The sequence below is a fragment of the Littorina saxatilis genome, linkage group LG4, assembly GCF_037325665.1.
Source record: "Littorina saxatilis isolate snail1 linkage group LG4, US_GU_Lsax_2.0, whole genome shotgun sequence".
NCBI classification, from domain to species: domain Eukaryota; kingdom Metazoa; phylum Mollusca; class Gastropoda; order Littorinimorpha; family Littorinidae; genus Littorina; species Littorina saxatilis.
Genome location: NC_090248.1, coordinates 59,739,995 through 59,758,823, shown reverse-complemented (window position 1 = coordinate 59,758,823; position 18,829 = coordinate 59,739,995). Strand labels below are relative to the sequence as shown.

Below are 18,829 nucleotides of genomic sequence, written 5' to 3'. Positions count from 1 at the left end.
TCAATTTCAACCCATGCTTACGTATGGTGCCGAGGTATGGGGACTGCTTGCAGACCATTGTATTATTGAAAGGGTCCATCTCTTTGCATTAAAACACCAAGCGTACTTGTGTACGCAGAAACAGGCAGGTATGTACTTAATTAAAACTTGTGAGAATGAGGGATGATCGTGTACCATTTAAGTGCTATACGATGTTGTATACTCTTCATTGTAATGACAAGAACAACTGGGTTTCATCTGTTTGTTTGATGTTGTACCGTTTTGGGTTTGGACATGTCTGGGAAACCAAGGTCTGTTTGTTTGATGTTGTACCGTTTTGGGTTTGGACATGTCTGGGAAACCAAGGAGTGTTTGATGTAGGAGCATTTCTTCGTGTATTTAGACAAAGATTAATGGATTGTTTTATGCAAGATTGGAATAGTGATTTCGTTTCAAAGATCGTTATGCATTCTATCGGTCATTTAAGCAGATTCTCGAATTGCCATCGTATTTTTCAGTAATCAAAAGTACATGGAGCAGACGTTTGACTAAGTTTAGACTCGGTGTGTCCCAGATTAATACACATCGCCTTCGTTATTCCAAGAAATTACAAGGCAACTTTTCTTGCCCTTTTTGTACAGACTCTCAGGAATCGAAGATTCACTTTCTGTTTGTTTGTCCTAAGCTTAAAGACCTGCGAGATTTGTACATTCCAGCTTAGTACCACACATATCCGTCGACCTTTAAAATGTGTCTTCCATTGGCTGATGACAGACAAAGTAAGGCTCTTGCTGTCTACTTATCTAAAGCGTTCGCATTGAGAGCGGAGTTTTTGTTGCAGATGTAGGAGTAAACGTGAAGTAAACTCTTTTGCGGTCATGTAAAATACAGTTGTTATATAATTATGTATGTCTGCATATATTGCATTTTCTTAATTGCTTGTAAATATGTGTTGTCATTTTTTCAATTTTGTATAATCATGTTTTGTTTCCTTTTGTGACATGGGCAGAAGGCTTAGCTCAATAAAACCTTCGTTCGTTCGTTCGTTTGTTCGTTCGTTCGTTCGTTCTCTCTCTCTCTCTCTCTCTCTCTCTCTCTCTCTCTCTCTCTCTCTCTCTCTCTCTCTCTCTCTCTCTCTCTCTCTCTCTCTCTCTCTCTCTCTCTCTCTCTCTCTCTCTCTGTCTCTTACGTTTGTCGGTCTTTCTATGTGGGTGTGGGTGTGTTTGTTTGTTTGTTTGTGTGTGTGTGTGTGTGTGTGTGTGTGTGTGTGTGTGTGTGTGTGTGTGTGTGTGTGTGTGTTTTTGTGAGAGTTTGCGTGTGCGTGCGTTTGCTTGCGTTCGTGGGTGCGCCACCAACATGCATAGCTAAATTTTGTAATACAACAACACTTCCCCCTTCTCTTCATAAGCATTTTAGATAACCGATCGCTACTAACTTTGATTTAAAAAAAAAAGACAAGAACACGGAAAACTAGAAGAGCAAAGGAAGAAAACAGGCGGAAAAAGGTCAGTGGCTGTTGTAGGTTATGCCCACAGGAAAAATACAATTGCCACACATCCATTATTACACAAACAGATTAAGACAATCATTTATCACAGCCGCTACCGTCTGGTAAAATCACAAGAGAGTCATTTCTCGATTGAACAAGAGGATTGAGAACAGAGCAAAATCTCGATGCTTAAATCCCTCTTTTGCTGACACCCCCCCCCCCCCCTCTCCCAATCCCCCACACCACTCCAACCCTCGCCCCTCCCTTCTCTTAACCAACCACCCTCCAAAAATAAAAGGAAGAATAGAAAGAAGAGAAAGAAAGAACGCAAGAAAGAAAGAAAAAATAGAAAGAAAGAACGCAAGAAAGAAAGACAGAAAAATGGACATAACAAAAAAAAAAGAAAATAAGAAAGTAAAACAAGTCGCGTAAGGCGAAAATACAACATTTAGTCAAGTAGCTGTCAAACTCACAGAATGAAACTGAACGCAATGCCATTTTACTCGTACCATCGTCAGGCCACCGCTCATGGCAAAGGCAGTGAAATTGACAAGAAGAGCGGGGTAGTAGTTGCGCTAAGTCAGAAGGATAGCACGCTTTTCTGTACCTCTCTTTGTTTTAACTTTCTGAGCGTGTTTTTAATCCAAACATATCATATCTATATGTTTTTGGAATCAGGAACCGACAAGGAATAAGATGAAAGTGTTTTTAAATTGATTTGGACAATTTAATTTTGATAATAATTTTTATATCTTTAATTTTCAGAGCTTGTTTTTAATCCAAATATAACATATTTATATGTTTTTGGAATCAGCAAATGATGGAGAATAAGATAAACGTAAATTTGGATCGTTTTATAAATTTTTATTTTTTTTTACAATTTTCCGATTTTTAATGACCAAAGTCATTAATTAATTTTTAAGCCACCAAGCTGAAATGCAATACCGAACCCCGGGCTTTGTCGAAGATTACTTGACCAAAATTTGAACCAATTTGGTTGAAAAATGAGGGCGTGACAGTGCCGCCTCAACTTTCACGAAAAGCCGGATATGACGTCATCAAAGACATTTATCAAAAAAATGAAAAAAACGTTCGGGGATTTCATACCCAGGAACTCTCATGTCAAATTTCATAAAGATCGGTCCAGTAGTTTGGTCTGAATCGCTCTACACACACACACAGACACACACACACACACACACACACACACACACACACACATACACCACGACCCTCGTCTCGATTCCCCCCTCTACGTTAAAATATTTAGTCAAAACTTGACTAAATATAAAAAAAAACAAGTCGCGTAAGGCAAAAACAACATTTTAGTCAAGCTCAGTCGAACTCACAGAATGAAACTGAACGCATTGCATTTTTTCTGCAAGACCGTACACTCGTAGCATCGTCTGTCCACCGCTCGTGGCTCGGTCCAGTAGTTTAGTCTGAATCGCTCTACACACACACACACGCACATACAGACAGACACACATACACCACGACCCTCGTCTCGATTCCCCCTCTATGTTAAAACATTTAGTCAAAACTTGACTAAATGTAACAAAAAAGACTCTCCCAACCCCTTTTCTTTACTTTTGCATCATTGCTTGCAGCATGTCATGTCGTCAGAAAACGTACACTTTTCTGTATTCCAAATGATGCATCTTGACAGTAATATATTGCATTTGAACAATACTAGATTACATTTATCTTACAGCCAACAGAGACTGATCTGATTTAGTGCTCTTTCATGTGGATGACATTTTCTTTCCGGTAAAGTAGAGGTGCTTCAAAATATAACGTCGTTAGAATATGCTTCTAGGCCTTGTTAGCACCAGTAGCAATTAGAGAAGACAATTAAAGGAACAGTCCTTTCCGTGTGAACAGTACAGGTCCTCTCTGCTTAGTCCAGTTTGAACCATTCATGTTTATCAATAATTATGAAGTGTTGTGTCTCTTTATTATATTTCTTTTGTTGTTGCTTAAATTGTAATGTACAAACAAATTCATGTAACCCTAAGGGTTTTTCAAATACATTTTGCCTTGCCTTGCCTTGCGTGCCATGCCTCGCCTTGCCTTGCCTTGCCTACTGAACACCGTGCAAGAGACTGCAGAAATGCAGCGTGCAGGTAATATAAATATGATTTTACATGGACAAACTTACACATACAAACATTAGAAGACAGACAGATAGAATGACCGACAAAATGACACACATAATTTGTCTCACCATTATCATTTCTCTTCAGGTAACTTTCTCTCTGTTTTCTGGGGTTTTTTTTTTTTTTTTTTTTTTTCTTGGTTTTTTTTCTTCTTCTTCTTTTTCTTCTTTTTCTCTTTTTTCTTTCTTTTCTTCTCTTTTGAACCTCAGTTACAATATGACTCGCTATGAGTATGATACTGTGAGCGATGCTGAACAGTTTAAACACACACAGATTGGGTTATAAATAGCAATAATATCATTCTTTCGTTTAACATGGACAATCTTCGAAAATGTACAATATTTTCAATCAATTATAATTTAGCTATCATTCTCTCCGTAAACAGGCATTTGCACACTTTCTCTCTCTCTCTGTCCTCCCTCTCCCCATCCTCTCTCTCTCTCTCCCCTCTCCCCTCCCCCCTCCCTCTCTCTCCATCTCTAATCGTTCCCTTCAGGTAACTTTCTCTCTGTTTTCGTCAGTCTGTTACTGTCTCTCTCTGTCTGTCGCACTATCTTTGTCTGTCTGTCTGTCTGTCTGTCTGTCTGTCTGTCTGTCTGTCTGTCTCTCTCTCTCTCTCGCACTGTGTCTGTCTGTCTGTCTCTCTGCCTGTCTGTCTGTCTGTCTCTCTGCCTGTCTGTCTGTCTGTCTGCCTGCCTGCCTGTCTGTATATATGTCTGTCTCTTAGTCTGTCTGTTTCTGTCTCTGTTTCTCTCTGTCTGTCACTGTCTGTCTGTCTGTCTCTGTCTGTCTGTCTGTCTGTCTGTCTCTCTGTCTGTCTGTCTGTGTCTGTATGTCTGTCTCTGTCTGTCTGTCTCTGTCTGTCTGTCTGTCTGTCTCTCTCTCTCTCTCTCTCTCTCTCTCTCTCTCTCTCTCTCTCTCTCTCTCTCTCTCTCTCATTCTGTGAGTTCCACAGCTTGACTAAATGTAGTAATTTCGCCTTACGCGACTTGTTATGTTTTGCTCAGAAAGACAGGCAGACAGACACCGACACTGACAGATTGACGCAGCGGAGGAAAAAAACACCAAGAATGACAGACAGAAAGAACGAAATAAAAGAAAAGAAAGAAAGAAAGCAAAAATAAAGAAAGAAAGAAAGCAAGAAAGAAAGAAAGAAAGAAAGAAAGAAAGAAAGAAAGAAAGAAAAAAAGATAAACAAAGAAAGAAACAAAGAAACAACAAGTCGCGTAAGGCGAAATTACTACATTTAGTCAAGCTGTGGAACTCACAGAATGAAACTGAACGTAGTCCGCCGCTAGTGCAAAAGGCAGTGAAAGTGACGAGCCTGTTTGGCGCGGTAGCGATTGCGCTGTGCTTCATAGCACGCTTTACTGTACCTCTCTTCGTTTTAACTTTCTGAGCGTGTTTTTAATCCAAACATATCATATCTATATGTTTTTGGAATGAGGAACCGACAAGGAATAAGATGAAATAGTACTGTTTTTAAAACGATTTCGGAAATTTAATTTTGATCATAATTTTTATATTTTTAATATTCAGAGCTTGTTTTTAATCCGAATATAACATATGTATATGTTTTTGGAATCAGAAAATGACGAAGAATAAGATGAAATTGTTTTTGGATCGTTTAATAAAAAAATAATTTTAATTACAAGTTTCCGATTTTTAATGACCAAACTCACTCATGAGTTTTTAAGCCACCAAGCTGAAATGCAATACCAAACCCTGGCCTTTGTCGAAGATTGCTTGGCCAAAATTTCAATCAATTTAATTGAAAAATGAGGGTGTGACAGTGCCGCCTCAACTTTTACAAAAAGCCGGATATGACGTCATCAAAGGCATTTATCGAAAACATGAAAAAAAACATCCGGGGATATCATACCCAGGAACTCTCATGTAAAATTTCATAAAGATCGGCCCAGTAGTGTAGTCTGAATCGCTCTACACACACACACAGACACACACACACACACATACACCACGGCCCTCGTCTCGATTCCCCCTCTATGGTAAAACATTTAGTCAAAACTTGACTAAATGTAAAAAGAACCCTGTAAGATAAGATAGAGAAAGAGACACAAACAAATACCGCGACACCTTTTAGAGGACAAGCCATAAACATGAGCTGATATCTAGCAGAAGATAAGTATACTGTCACCATAACACAATATACAATTGAGAATTGTCTCAACACGCGTTTTATGACCGAATAGCAATTAAGAAAACGTGCTTATGAATTTCGGTTGTCCTCTTCAGTGAAACGCTGATATATTGTACACTCTTACCTCCATACTAACTTCGCTGTTACAATTATAGCAAGAGAACTTGGAACGCAGAACTATTCGCATTGCATGGAAGGGGCAAAGGTTTTAGGCTTGGCCTAAGCGTTCAAATCTGCCTTTTCACCATACTTATATAAAGAGTACATAATGAGATAGATAGATAGATAGATAGATAGATAAATAGATAGATAGATAGATAGATAGATAAATAGATAGATAGATAGATAGATAGATAGATAGAAAGATAGATAGATAATTATAGATATGGGGAGAGAGAGAGAGAGAGAGAGAGAGAGAGAGAGAGAGAGAGAGGAGAAAGAGAGGGGAGAGAGAGAGAGAGAGAGAGAGAGAGAGAGAGAGAGAGAGAGAGAGAGAGGAGAGAGAGAGAGAGAGAGAGAGAGAGAGAGAGAGAGAGAGAGAGAGAGAGAGAGAGAGAGAGAGAGAGAGAGAACGTTGAACTTTATTTATTTATCGAGGGTAACAGAATAAGCAATGTATACATGCTTTTTTTCATCCGGCCCTCGCCCATTGAGGGTAACTCGATTAATAACAAGAACAAATAGAAGTTAATTACAATACAATTTATATAATTAACATGTCAAAAAATTAAAAAGACATTTCAAAATGCATTATGAATATCAAGCAATGATGTAATATTATCACATAATTATTTACTTGTTTCCAAGAGAAACAGCATGTACATTTCTTTGAAGGAAGTTTCACTGAATTGCATTTTAATTAAATCAGGAATGGAGTTCCACAATAAGGCGCCAGAATAAGAAAGACTTGATTTGTAAAGGTCAATTCTAGGGGTTGGGGTAATTAATTTGTTTAGTTTTATTGAATTATTCAGTTTGAAATTTGAGGCAATGAGAGAGAGAGAGAGAGAGATAAAGAGAAATAGAGATAAAGACAGAGAGAGATAAAGAGAGAGACAGGGAAAGAAACAGAGAGAGAAACAGAGAGAGACAGGGAAAGAAACACAGAAAGACAGACAGATAGACATAAAAACAGACAGACAGGCAAACAGACAGAGAGACATATAGAAACAGACATGATGACAACAATGAGAGAGGGAGAGAGAAAGTGATATAAAATAGGCAATTACGTGTCAAACTGATACGAATGCTGATCTAACATTAAGAGAAAGTCATTAAACTCTAATATATATATACATGACCCACTGACAGAAAGTCATGACAGACAACGACGACACCATCATCACAGCCACCACCACCACCACAACAACACATATTTACACACGGATATCTCACCTGTAAGAGACAAGACCACCAGCACCAGCAACAGCGACCTCCATAGCCGACACATATTCCAACAGCCTCCAAGAAAATGACTAGTCACACCTGTCTGTGACACCACACTGGTCATCACTTCAGTCCGGCCACTGTCTTTGCGCTGACCCATCCAACAGTTAAGTCATACGGTGACAGCGTTGTATTTGCGCTCGTCAGTTTATGATAATGGTGATAATTAGCTTTCTTGGAATAAAAAGGTGCTGTTTTCTGAGGATTTACAGTATTGGGAAACGATGTATTTCACTTTGTAAATGACTCACATTGCTGCCACAATTTACTTTTAAATCAATCATACATTGTTTAGACTACTTATGATTCTGGACAAAACTGAAGTCTTAAACTTAACGCTCGTCCCAGGCAATGCTGTCTTATCGAAAAGCTGTATCCGTAAAACGAACGAAGGACATACAATTCAAATAAAACATAAAACACCACTTGCAAACTCTGCTTTTCTTCACGAAATCAAAACCCTTTTTTGGGATAGTAAAAGAGTTTAGACAAAAGGAAACACCTAATTCTGCAAAAATGGCAACGTTGTCTGATGCTGTGATATATGTATACGCCACACCTGAACTTATCTTTTTGAGATACTACAGATGTCTATGTCTATGTCTATGTCCTGTTGGTCAATATTGGACAAGTATACTGACGGTAGAAGAAAGACAGTTATATTTGACCATGGTCAGTTTCGCCCCTGTCAATCATATATCAGTTAAGTCATGTGGTGATGGTGGAAGGATGACAGTGTTATACAGAGTTAAAAGTCCCCCCACCCCACCCCCCACCCCCCTCTCACGGACTATATCAAGCTCATCGGAGCATTATTGACCGATGTCCGCCATTTACTTTGAGTCACAGTGGGCAATCCTTTCGTGGTCACTGTAATGTTACGGCTGCTTACTACCCCTGGAGATTCGTTTGTGTAAAGTTGATCAGAAATGTGATCTTACGAGTAATGCAGGTGTGTTTTTTGTAATGTGGATCGCGAGGAAAGGCAGAACTAGGAGTGAACGTTTGGCCGTGCACAGGTAGCTCTATTCAAGACCAAAGTATCAGATCTGCGTTTCGATTCTGTCTCGTCTATTACAGCGAAAGTTTTACTCATCTTTTATTAAAAACAAAAACAAGAACAGCTGGACTTTTATCGAAAAGTATGAACTAATATACAAGCTGCATATATTTTTAACAATAAAGCTACGAGAAAACACAGTAATTTTTACACAGGTAGAAATTGTAGACCTAACTATTCTGCTTTCATTTGTTGTCTCGTCGACTTTTACAGCCAAAAGGGTTACTTATCTTTTGTCTTACAATTAAAGAGAAAAAGAACAGCTGGACTTCAATGTACTAAAATATGGACTGCTATAAAAGCTGTATATGTTTTTAACGATAAAGCAACGAGATAACATTTTTTTTTTAGAACGAATGCCCTGAGCATGAATAGATAACGTCTGTTAAAAATGAAACAGCTAAATGTCTTTTCGCCGTTCAACAAAGAAGAAAATCTAACTTTATGATGTATATCTAAAAAAAAAACCATGTTCAGCATACTTGTTTCCATACTTTTTCTGTGTGGTTACTTACACGTTTCTTACCTTGACTTCTCTCACATAAAATCAGTATTCAAAACGAAGCACAGAATCTAGTCGAATGACTAATTACCGTCTCTTAATTAAAACACATCTCTATCACATTCTCCGCACGACAGAGACAGACACCGTGACCCTACTGAAATAACAAACTTCACATGAGGCGCTTAAATCCAATTCAACGCTCTGCACAAACCTGTCGCGAAAACTGCAAGTCGCCTACATAAATATTTACAGCCAATGCCGCAAAAGGCAGTAGTAAATACACACAGTTATGCTGCAGTGCTTTGCCTGTTTAACGTTCACAAGTTTTGTCAGCAAGCGTCGTCGATCGCGAAACTCGGCGTGCGTGTGCGCAAGTTGTCGCGCTTGCGATCTCGCAAGAGCAGCGACTTTCGGGTTTGTGACGTTGAGCGATTGAACACTGAGACAGAATCAGAAATATGTTGGAGTTCTCGTCTTTCCTAGTGAAGTGCGTCATGTCGTATGCTAACCCTTTAGGGCATGCATAGATATAGGCATAAATAATCCTACAGTTTGGCCGTACATTTCGGCTAACGTCCAAGTTCAGGTGTATGTGACATTGACTGAATCTCTTGTTGTTTTCAAATCATACTACTGATTGTGTTGTCATTTGAAGTGTTTGTCAGTCATTGACTGTGGCCCCGCCCACTTCTTTCTGTCTGTATGTCATGCGTTGGTGTCGCGGTGGTGGTGTAGAAAAACATGTTTTGATTGATTTTTATATTGTTGAAAAAAACACATTTGAGGGATGACAACCCCCCACGACTTTTGGTTTCTGTTATTGCTTGTGTTTTTCACAATGTCGCCTACACTATGTGATTGTTGGTAGTGTACGTGTGTATGGGGTGCGGGCGTGCGTGTGTGCGCGTGTGTGTGCGTGTTTGTGGGGAGGGTATATTAATATGGAAGCATGTTAATGTTACTATAGAAGGTTAATATATATAATATATGTGTGTGTGTGTGTGTGTGTGTGTTAGTGTGTGCGTTAGTGTGTGTGTTAGTGTGTGTTAGTGTGTGTGTGTGTGTGTGTGTGCGCGTGTGCGCGTGTGTGTGTGTGTGTGGGGGGGTGGGTATGTGTGTGTGTGTGTGTGCGTATGTGTGTGTGTATGTGTGTGTGTGTGTGTGTGTATGTGTGTGTGTGTGTGTGTGTGTTTAAGAGAGAGAGACGAGGGGGCGGTATGGGGATTGTGGAAACATAGTCTGAGAGGGCGTTAGTAGCTTTAATGAGGGCTGATGAAATTAGTAAAGTTAGTTTAAATTTTAGCTTACATCACCAATGTAATGAGAGATCTAGAGCGTGAAGCAAAACACACACACACACACACACACACACACACACACACACACACACACACACACACACACACACACACACAGTCAGTAGACAGACGGACGGAGAAAAAAAGACCAATAGACAGACAGATAGTGACAGACAGACGGACTAACTGACAGACAGACAGACAGACAGACATATAGTGAGTGGCACATAGAGACAGACACAGAGAGAGACTGAGAGGGAAAAAACGAGCGAGCTTCAGAGGGAGACACAGAGACAGAGACAGATGTAGAGAGACACAAACACAGATCAAAAGAGTCTTTTATCCTACATACGTGAGATAATCACACGTGTGTATATCATGTAAATGAGGTCATGTCAAGCAAGTCTGGCAGGGACCTGTTTTTCCACTGCTTATGATGCCAAAGTCACCGAGACAAACATCATTATAGAAAGCAAAAATTGCGCTCGCTAATTACCCTCCATGAATTTTTAGAACTAACACGTCACGCCACACTTTCAGAGTGACGTTTCTTTGCTTTGACGTAATAGATTGCACGAGGCTTTAGAAGAGATCGAGGTTCCAAAACAAGCGTCTTCAATTTAGCTGCCTCGACTGCAGGACATTTTCAGTAAAATACACGTAAGTACAGTATGTAGGATAAACAGAATACTACATGGCTTGATATGTACCAGATTTACACTCGTTGCTTTTTCCAAAAGTGAACAGCTCGCTTTCGCTCGCGGTTCAATATCTACACACACAAAAAACTCGTGTAAATCTGGTACGACACAGCAAGCCCTGTAGTATTCTCTATTTAAGACGCACACAGTAACAGACAGGATAGAAACAGAGCACACAAACGCACATTATGGAACTTGACATGGTCAAGAACCCATGACCGGAATAACCGCAGGGTTATGCTACACATAATCACCTCAGTCGTGACAGCTCTCTAATGTTGCTTGCACACTGCACACAGACCCCCTCGGTGGTCGAGACTCGTTACGCCCATATACGTTCCCAGGCGATTGTTCCGCCCGATTTTGTACCCAGAAGATCTACGTGGCGTGTTGGTATGCTGACTTGTATCTCAGGCAATTCGGCTAAGTTAACATTCAATCATGTACATCTGAACTTGTCTCTACCACTTGGTAGTACAGTCGAACTTGCCCTTGAAACCACCTGTCCATAAAGACCACCTGCCCATTAAGACCACCTGCCTATTAAGACCACCCCAAAGGATCCCCGGCGGTTTTAACGACTATATAAATCACCTGTCTAAAGGGGCGGGGATGTAGCTCAGCCGGTAGCGCGCTGGATTTGTATCCAGTTGGCCGCTGTCAGCGTGAGTTCGTCCCCACGTTCGGCGAGAGATTTATTTCTCAGAGTCAACTTTGTGTGCAGACTCTCCTCGGTGTCCGAACACCCCCGTGTGTACACGCAAGCACAAGACCAAGTACGCACGAAAAAGATCCTGTAATCCATGTCAGAGTTCGGTGGGTTATAGAAACACGAAAATACCCAGCATGCTTCCTCCGAAAGCGGCGTATGGCTGCCTAAATGGCGGGGTAAAAACGGTCATACACGTAAATGCCGTGGGAGTTTTAGCCCATGAACGAACAAACAAACCTGTCTAAAGAGACCACCTGTCTAAAGAGACCACTTTTGCTCAGTCCCTTGGGTGGTCTCTTTAGACAGCTTCGACTGTACTGGGCAATTTCTTTTTACCGAATTAGATCTTGTTTTGCAGGCACGGAAATCAAAAATACCGCGTCTTTCACTCACGTATTTCGTGCATTGACCTGTTCGGCGAATATGAAATATAGCCTACTTACAACCACAATTATGTACAAATACAAAGAATAAGGCACAGGCATTTATAATCATTAATTTTATGTTTCTACTCAAAAGAACAAAATGGGTAAAATGAAGAATGCTGTTGTGTCGTGTTACGGGTCCCCGGGCACTGCTAGTTAAGGCGGTTCCTAATTGAGCCACAAAGTCGACCTCGCGAAGTCTTTTTACCGAAAACTCAGTGCTAAAGCTTAGTGCGCCCAGCTTCGCGAATTATTCTGCGCCTAGTCGATTTCCCCCAGTTAAGGACAGGCTGTACGGCCCCCGAAAAATAATGTGTGGACAACCAACTGGTTACGTATATGGGCGTAACGCGTCACCAGCGTGGATCCTGCAAGTTTAGCCAGCACAGAAGACGGTCCGGAACACAAACAGTAGACGCCTTTGTACACATACCTGTACCATAGGACCCCTTCAGGTGTATACCTATGCTAATCTACATTGTTCGCTTCCAGGTGTCGACTTGCAGATTAGCGTTTGGACGCATAGAGGCTGAGGATTAACGAACCAGTCAATAGGGCACAACTATAATAAATCTTAGTTGTGTTTTTGAATGAGAGTGGCCGTGGTTTGGTATGGTGTGAGTTTAATTATTGCGCTGCTTTGTGGTGTTGATAATGACGTACTTTGCTTTTGTTTGGAATTGGGGATCAAACTCTGCATTATCGAAATACATTTTCAGCGTTTGATCTGTGTGTGTGTGTGTGTGTGTGTGTGTGTGTGTGTGTGTGTGTGTGTGTGTGTGTGTGTGTGTGTGTGTGTGTGTGTGTGTGTGTGTGTGTGTGTGTGTGTGTGTGTGTCTGTCTTTCTGTTTGTCTGTCTGTCTGTCTGTTATTTTTGTCTGTCTGTCTGTCTGTTCGTCTGTATGTCTGTCTGTCTGTATGTCTTTCTGTCTGTCTGTCTGTATGTATGTTGGTCTGTCTGTCTGCCTGTCTGTCTGTCTGTCTGTCTATTTAAGTGTTTCTGGGTATGTCTTGCCAATGTTGTCGAAATCAGAGAGCAAGAAGGGGAGAGCGATAGAGAGAGAGAGAGAGAGAGAGAGAGAGAGAGAGAGAGAGAGAGAGAGAGAGAGAGAGAGAGAGAGAGAGAGAGAAATGGCGAAATTGTGTGTGTGTATGTGTGTGTGAAATTGTGTGTGTGTATGTGTGTGTGTGTGTGTGTGTGTGTGTGTGTGTGTGTGTGTGTGTGTGTGTGTGTGTGTGTGTGTGTGTTTGGTAAGAGTTTTGTTAAAATGCACCTATTTAAATAAGGAAGAACGTTTGCTAAATCCCAAAACGTTATGGGTTGATTTTTTTCTCATGTCTATTACTATACTTGTGAATTCCACACACATATAGATACCAATTCATGGAAATATGTCCCTTGATTGCGTATGAAGAATATTCAGGTACAAACAAGCAAAGACACACTACCAGTTTAAACACGGACGTTTTCACGTGATTTTTCATCTGCGGAACGGTACGGCAAAAATTAACTGTCCTGCGAGATAATTGCAAAGCTGTTAACCGTCACTTCAGAGCAGATACATAATGACAAACGGTTAACCTTACCAAAGCTAATTTCCATTTATGGCCACGAAGTAATTAAAGCGAACAGCAGCTTTCAAGTCTCGAAAATAATGATTCAACAACCTGTTGCAGCTTTACATTCTAAAGGCCCCCTTTCCGGGGAGTATCGTCAGTATGTCAAGCTCTGATGTGGTCTTGGAAGTTCATCAGTTGAATCTGCACATCAACTTTAACCAATCACTGTTACTGTCTTGAAGAGTGTAAATGTGAAATGAAACTTACAGATTGTTGAATTGGCGTTTGTGTGTGTGTGTGTGTGTGTGTGTGTGTGTGTGTGTGTGTGTGTGTGTGTGTGTGTGTGTGTGTGTGTGTGTGTGTTTTTCATCACACAACCGAATAAATCAAATATTAACAAAGTTGAGTTGTCAGGTACTTGAATTGTATGCCTTTTCTTCGGAAATGGCCCAACGAAGAGTTTTAACATTAAGAAAAGTCTGCATCAGAGAAGCACTGCATTCTTCTTCTTCTGCGTTCGACGGTTGTGTCTAGGGTCGTAGTTCCGCTGCTGTCGTGAACTGGAACGTCGCTTTCAGGTCTTCTGACGTTCCCCAGAGCTTGGTCTCCAGTGTAGCTCCTTCTGGCCAGATCTGGTTCCGCAGCAGGGTGAGGTTTGTGCATGATTGTATTCAATACATGTTCTACTGTCTGGTCGGCCGCCCCACAATCGCACAATGCCGACTCTGCTACGCCGATCCTTTTCAGGTGCGCTTTAAAGCCGCAGTGCCCTGTACGCAGCCGGAAGATGGCAGTCTGCTCTGCACGGCTGAGGCGGTGGATGGGGTCTTGGTCTGGCTTGTAGCCTCCGTTTCTTTCTTTGAATGCTGTCTTCCAGCGATGCTTGATAAGGGCTTTGGTCTCTCGGAAGGACAGGCTGGTTTCTGGTTGTTCCTGTCTTCCTGCATCTTTGGCCAGACCATCCGCCTTCTCATTTCCAGCGATGCCGCAGTGCGCTGGAATCCACTGCAGAACTACGGAGGCTTTCTGGGACAAGTCGTTCAGGGACTTCTTCAGCTCTTCCACGAGGTGTTCTGCAGGGGCTGTGAGGACTTGTAGTGCGGACAGGCAGTCAGAGAGGAAGACAACCTTGGGTGGGGTTTCCTCAAGAGAGGTGAGGAAGTCTGCAGCTGTATGGAGGGCAACAACTTCTGCTTTGAAGTTGGAGCAGAGAACACCGAATGGTGTGGTCAGTGTCTCTGGGGGTCTTCCTGGCATTTGAATGAAGACGCCACTTCCTCCGTTCTTGGTTGCGCACTCTGCCGAACCATCTGTATAAGCGTGGGTCCACTTGCTGGCTGAGTGCCTCCTGTATATTTCTTCCAGGGCAAGGGAGCGGAGGGCTGCATCACTCTGTTGCTGTTTTCCAGAGATGCCAGGAATGGACATCCTTACATGGAATCTCTGACTCTGGGGAGACCACGGCTTTGGATTGAGCCTCTCGCACTGGTCAGGGCTGGGTTGAAGGATGTCAGCATTCTCCCTCTGCTGTGCTTTCAGCTGATGGTTGGGGCTCTGGCGCTTCAAGCGGTTCTTGGTGAGAGCTTGGAACTTGTTGTGGAGCGGATGGCTCTTGAGTCTCTTGTGCTTCTCTCCTTGTATCAGAAGCTTTGCCTGTCGTCTGTCTTCCAACGGTTCGATGTTGGCCACCTTCTGCATCTCAGAGATGGGAGTGGTTTTCATCGCTCCAAGGACAGTCCTCAAGCCGAGGTTTTGGACTCGGTCCAGTCGTGCCTTGTTGGTCCTGGCTGCTGTGTTCCAGGAGCTTGATGCATACTCCAACACAGGCCTCACCGCCCCAGTGTACACTGTCTTCAGGATTTGGGAGTTGGCGCCCCATGTTGTTCCTGAGAGCTTTCTCATGATTGCGAGTCGTCGTATGCCTCTCGCCTCGATCTCCTCAAGGTGTGGTTTCGTCGTCGATATGCCTCTTTCCTCTTGTTTTAGATCATGTTGTCTTCACACGTATATAAACTCTACTTTAAATGTAAGTGTACGAAAGTAGGTGTGATAGTTGTATACTATAAAATGTATGCAATGTGTTGGTTTTCAGTTTGACCTTGCAGCATTTCTCTTGATGTTTGTATTAATGTCAGAGGTATGCCCAGAGACGGCGCGGGCGCAGTGGCCTAGTAAATAAGACGCCGGCCTTCAAAGCGGAAGTCGTGGGTTCGAATCCTGGCTCGGATAAGGGTGGAGATTTTTCCGATCTCACAGGTCAACTAATGTGCCGACATGCTAGTGCCTTATCCCCCTTCGTGTGTATTATCTAATCCATGTCAGAGTTCGGTTGGTTATAAGAAACACGAAAATGCCAAGCATGCTTTCCTCAAAAGCGGTGTATGGCTGCCTACATGGCGGGGTTAAAACGGCCACGGTCATATACGTAAAAGACAAGGACGCTCAGCTGTAGAGAGAAAGAAAGAAAGAAGAGAAAAGGAAGAAGAAAAAAGAAAAAAAAAACTTAGGGTTTCATTCTTTTCATTTATTTTTCAGCTTGAAGCGGACTGCATGCAACTGAGGCAAAAGAAAAAAAATATACGTAAAAGACGTGGGAGTTTCAGCCCATGAACGAAGAAGAAGAAGAGTTCTGCCCAGCACTCAAAATACAACTGGCGTATCTAATTGTGCAGTTAGTGTAAAGAACCTATCAGTAATCTCTAGCCTAATTACAGATTAATTAACACTATACACAGTTATTTCGAAATAACTAGATTTCACGGCGTGTATTGATTGTTTTATAAATTTGAACAGTATTTAGCTCAACGTCTGCTTAAAGTACTTTTCCGCCACGTTAATTCCTGTCGCCCAAAACACTTTGAGGGCTGTTTACATTTTTATTATGTTTACGTTAGGCGTAGACGCGAATGGAAACATAATACTATTCGCGGACACACGATCTTAAGTGCCACGTAACGCAATCATTTAAATATGGCGTTGGTTTCGTTTACTTCAAGAAGAGAAAGAGAAACGAAAATACTCGTGTGCATTTCCGTGGTAAATACACCGGTAATTTATCTTGTGCAAAGTATGCAACCTAATTTATCTTCATTTTTGTTTAAAACATTTTATGTATTTACTCTTTTTAACATTAGCAATTGTCTATTTGCCTAACCTTGAAAAGACTACCTAGAGGAACACAAATTACATTACTTTGTTTGAGCACACATTATCATCCGACCCAAAGTGATATTGTTGCATATTATTATAATTATGACACGCTAAATTCCTCAGAAGAAATAATAGAAAACAAGTTACAAAACCTAAGAGCCATGTTTACGCTTCAACCTTAAAAGGTCTTCGAGCCGCCTCAATAAGTGTTTGAATATACAAAGAATATTACCAGCATAATTTTACAATCTGCATTCATGAGTTTAACAAGTTGAAATCATTGCATGAGTACCTGTGTTTATAGGGCAAGTGTGGGAACAGTGGGAACTGTCCCCATCTTGTAGGTGTTCTTTCGCGACAGGTGTTCAGTACTTCTGCAGGGCTGATAAAGCCATGGACTACAAACAGTGTCCTTTTTAACGAGGTTGAATAAACCAAATAGGTCTTACAGTATAGCTTACTGCTGTACGCATATGGCACACTCATGGCGGAGGGTGAGATGGTTATGACGTAGTAATATTCTCTTTCCCTTTTATTTAAAACAACAACAACAACGACAACAACAATAACAACAACAACAACAACATCAACAACAACAACAACAACATCAACAACAACAACAACAACAACCACAACAACAAAAATGACAACAACAACGACGACAATAACGACAACAACAACAATTACAACAACAACAACAACAACAACAACAACAACAACAGCAACAACAACAACAACAGCCACAACAACAACAACAGCAACACCATAAGGGTATGGCTGAACAAATCGACAAGCAATGTCTTGGTTCGATACATATTTTGCATAAAGAAAACCCCTTTTGATTTGCATTGGCATGACTCTGCTTCTGTAATTCAAGCAGTGCTTTTTGTCAGGCCAAAACACCACTGGTCTGTTCAAAATAATCCTCGACACAACAATGTTGCATGGTTGTAGTGTTACTCGTCGGTCAAATGTGTGGGATCATTTCCTGTCATCTTGGAAAGTGTCCAGAAATCATTGCAACAATGCCGAAACTGTGCCAAGTCCCCCAACACTATTCCCTCTTCGCTCAAACACAACCACCAGATCTTGTTTCGTCTATCTACCGGTAAAGGACTGTACGATCATAGCCAGACAACAATCACAGTAGTTATATGATATTTTAGATGTTCAGACGGCAAAAAAAAACCATCATCCAAAACCCTGTGACTGATCATTATAGGATGTTGTGTACGCTTGCAGACTGAAACCATTAACCTAATTTAAGAATTATAACTTTCTTAATCTTGTCGCTGAGGTAAGAGAATGTATTTAACGGGCGATACATTACATGTGATAGTTTTGTCTCATTTCAACGTTTCGCACATTCTGTACACAAATTAAGCAAAGATAGTTTTGTGGGTAATTCAAGAAAATTGTGCGTAAATCAGAACGCGGGAAACAGACACTAACCGAAAGCTGAAATTTCAAACTGCAGTTACGATCGTGTTACAGTAACACTAAACCTTTGACAGTTGATAGTGCTTCTTGAATGAAGTAGACCACGGAAAGAGAAAGCTCTGTGTGTGCTAATGTCTCGGTATGTGGTCACTCCATCACACTTCGAGTTACGTTGTTAAAGGTGCCATTCTTCTCGTGAACAGGGTTGCTCAGTGGGTAGAGCACTGGACTTGTCATCATAAGGTCTAGGGTTCGAATCCAACCAGGGACGGACATGGGTCAACTTTATGTACAGACTCAGAGACGGTATCCATGTCCCAATCCCGTGTCACCACATTGGCATCTCGGTCAAGCTGCCATGAGTGCAGGTGGCTGATTACACCTAAATCACGCACACAGCTGGGTAGCGCCACTCTTGTTGCTAGCTTTCCCCGGTGAGGAAGCGACCCGAATTTCCCAGCATTGGGAAACTACAGTAAATGAAAGGAAACACTGGTGTGTACACAGCCACAGACCTATCCAGACTTTCCCATAATGATGGTCTCGGTGCATCTCTTCACTTGTAACTGACATGTCCAATACAGAGAGTTGGGAGGAAGACAATGACGGCCTACCAGCGACAGAACCCCGGGTATCAGCGCTGACATTAGTCCATCATATGAGACGGTGATCTCCACGAATAAGTAATGTTGAGTACTAGTGCTGTTAAAGAAATGAGCTTAACATCCCCTGTGTAGATTACAT

General features: G+C 41.5%; 1 protein-coding gene across 3 annotated transcripts in view; it reads right to left on the bottom strand.

The window, feature by feature from the left end:
* Positions 1–18,829, bottom strand: part of LOC138965233 (uncharacterized) — a 75,750-nt gene that overhangs the window by 54,811 nt on the left and 2,110 nt on the right. Inside the window, exons 1-2 of one of the 3 annotated variants that reach the window (XM_070337358.1) lie at positions 8,821–9,180; positions 7,184–7,432 (exon numbers count right to left, since the gene is read on the bottom strand). The exons of the other annotated variants lie outside the window; for them this stretch is intronic. Coding sequence (XP_070193459.1) covers positions 7,184–7,334 — 151 coding nt within the window. The 5' untranslated portion in view covers positions 7,335–7,432; positions 8,821–9,180. Of the gene's footprint in view, positions 1–7,183; positions 7,433–8,820; positions 9,181–18,829 lie in introns of those variants that run through there. 3 annotated transcript variants of the gene reach the window in all.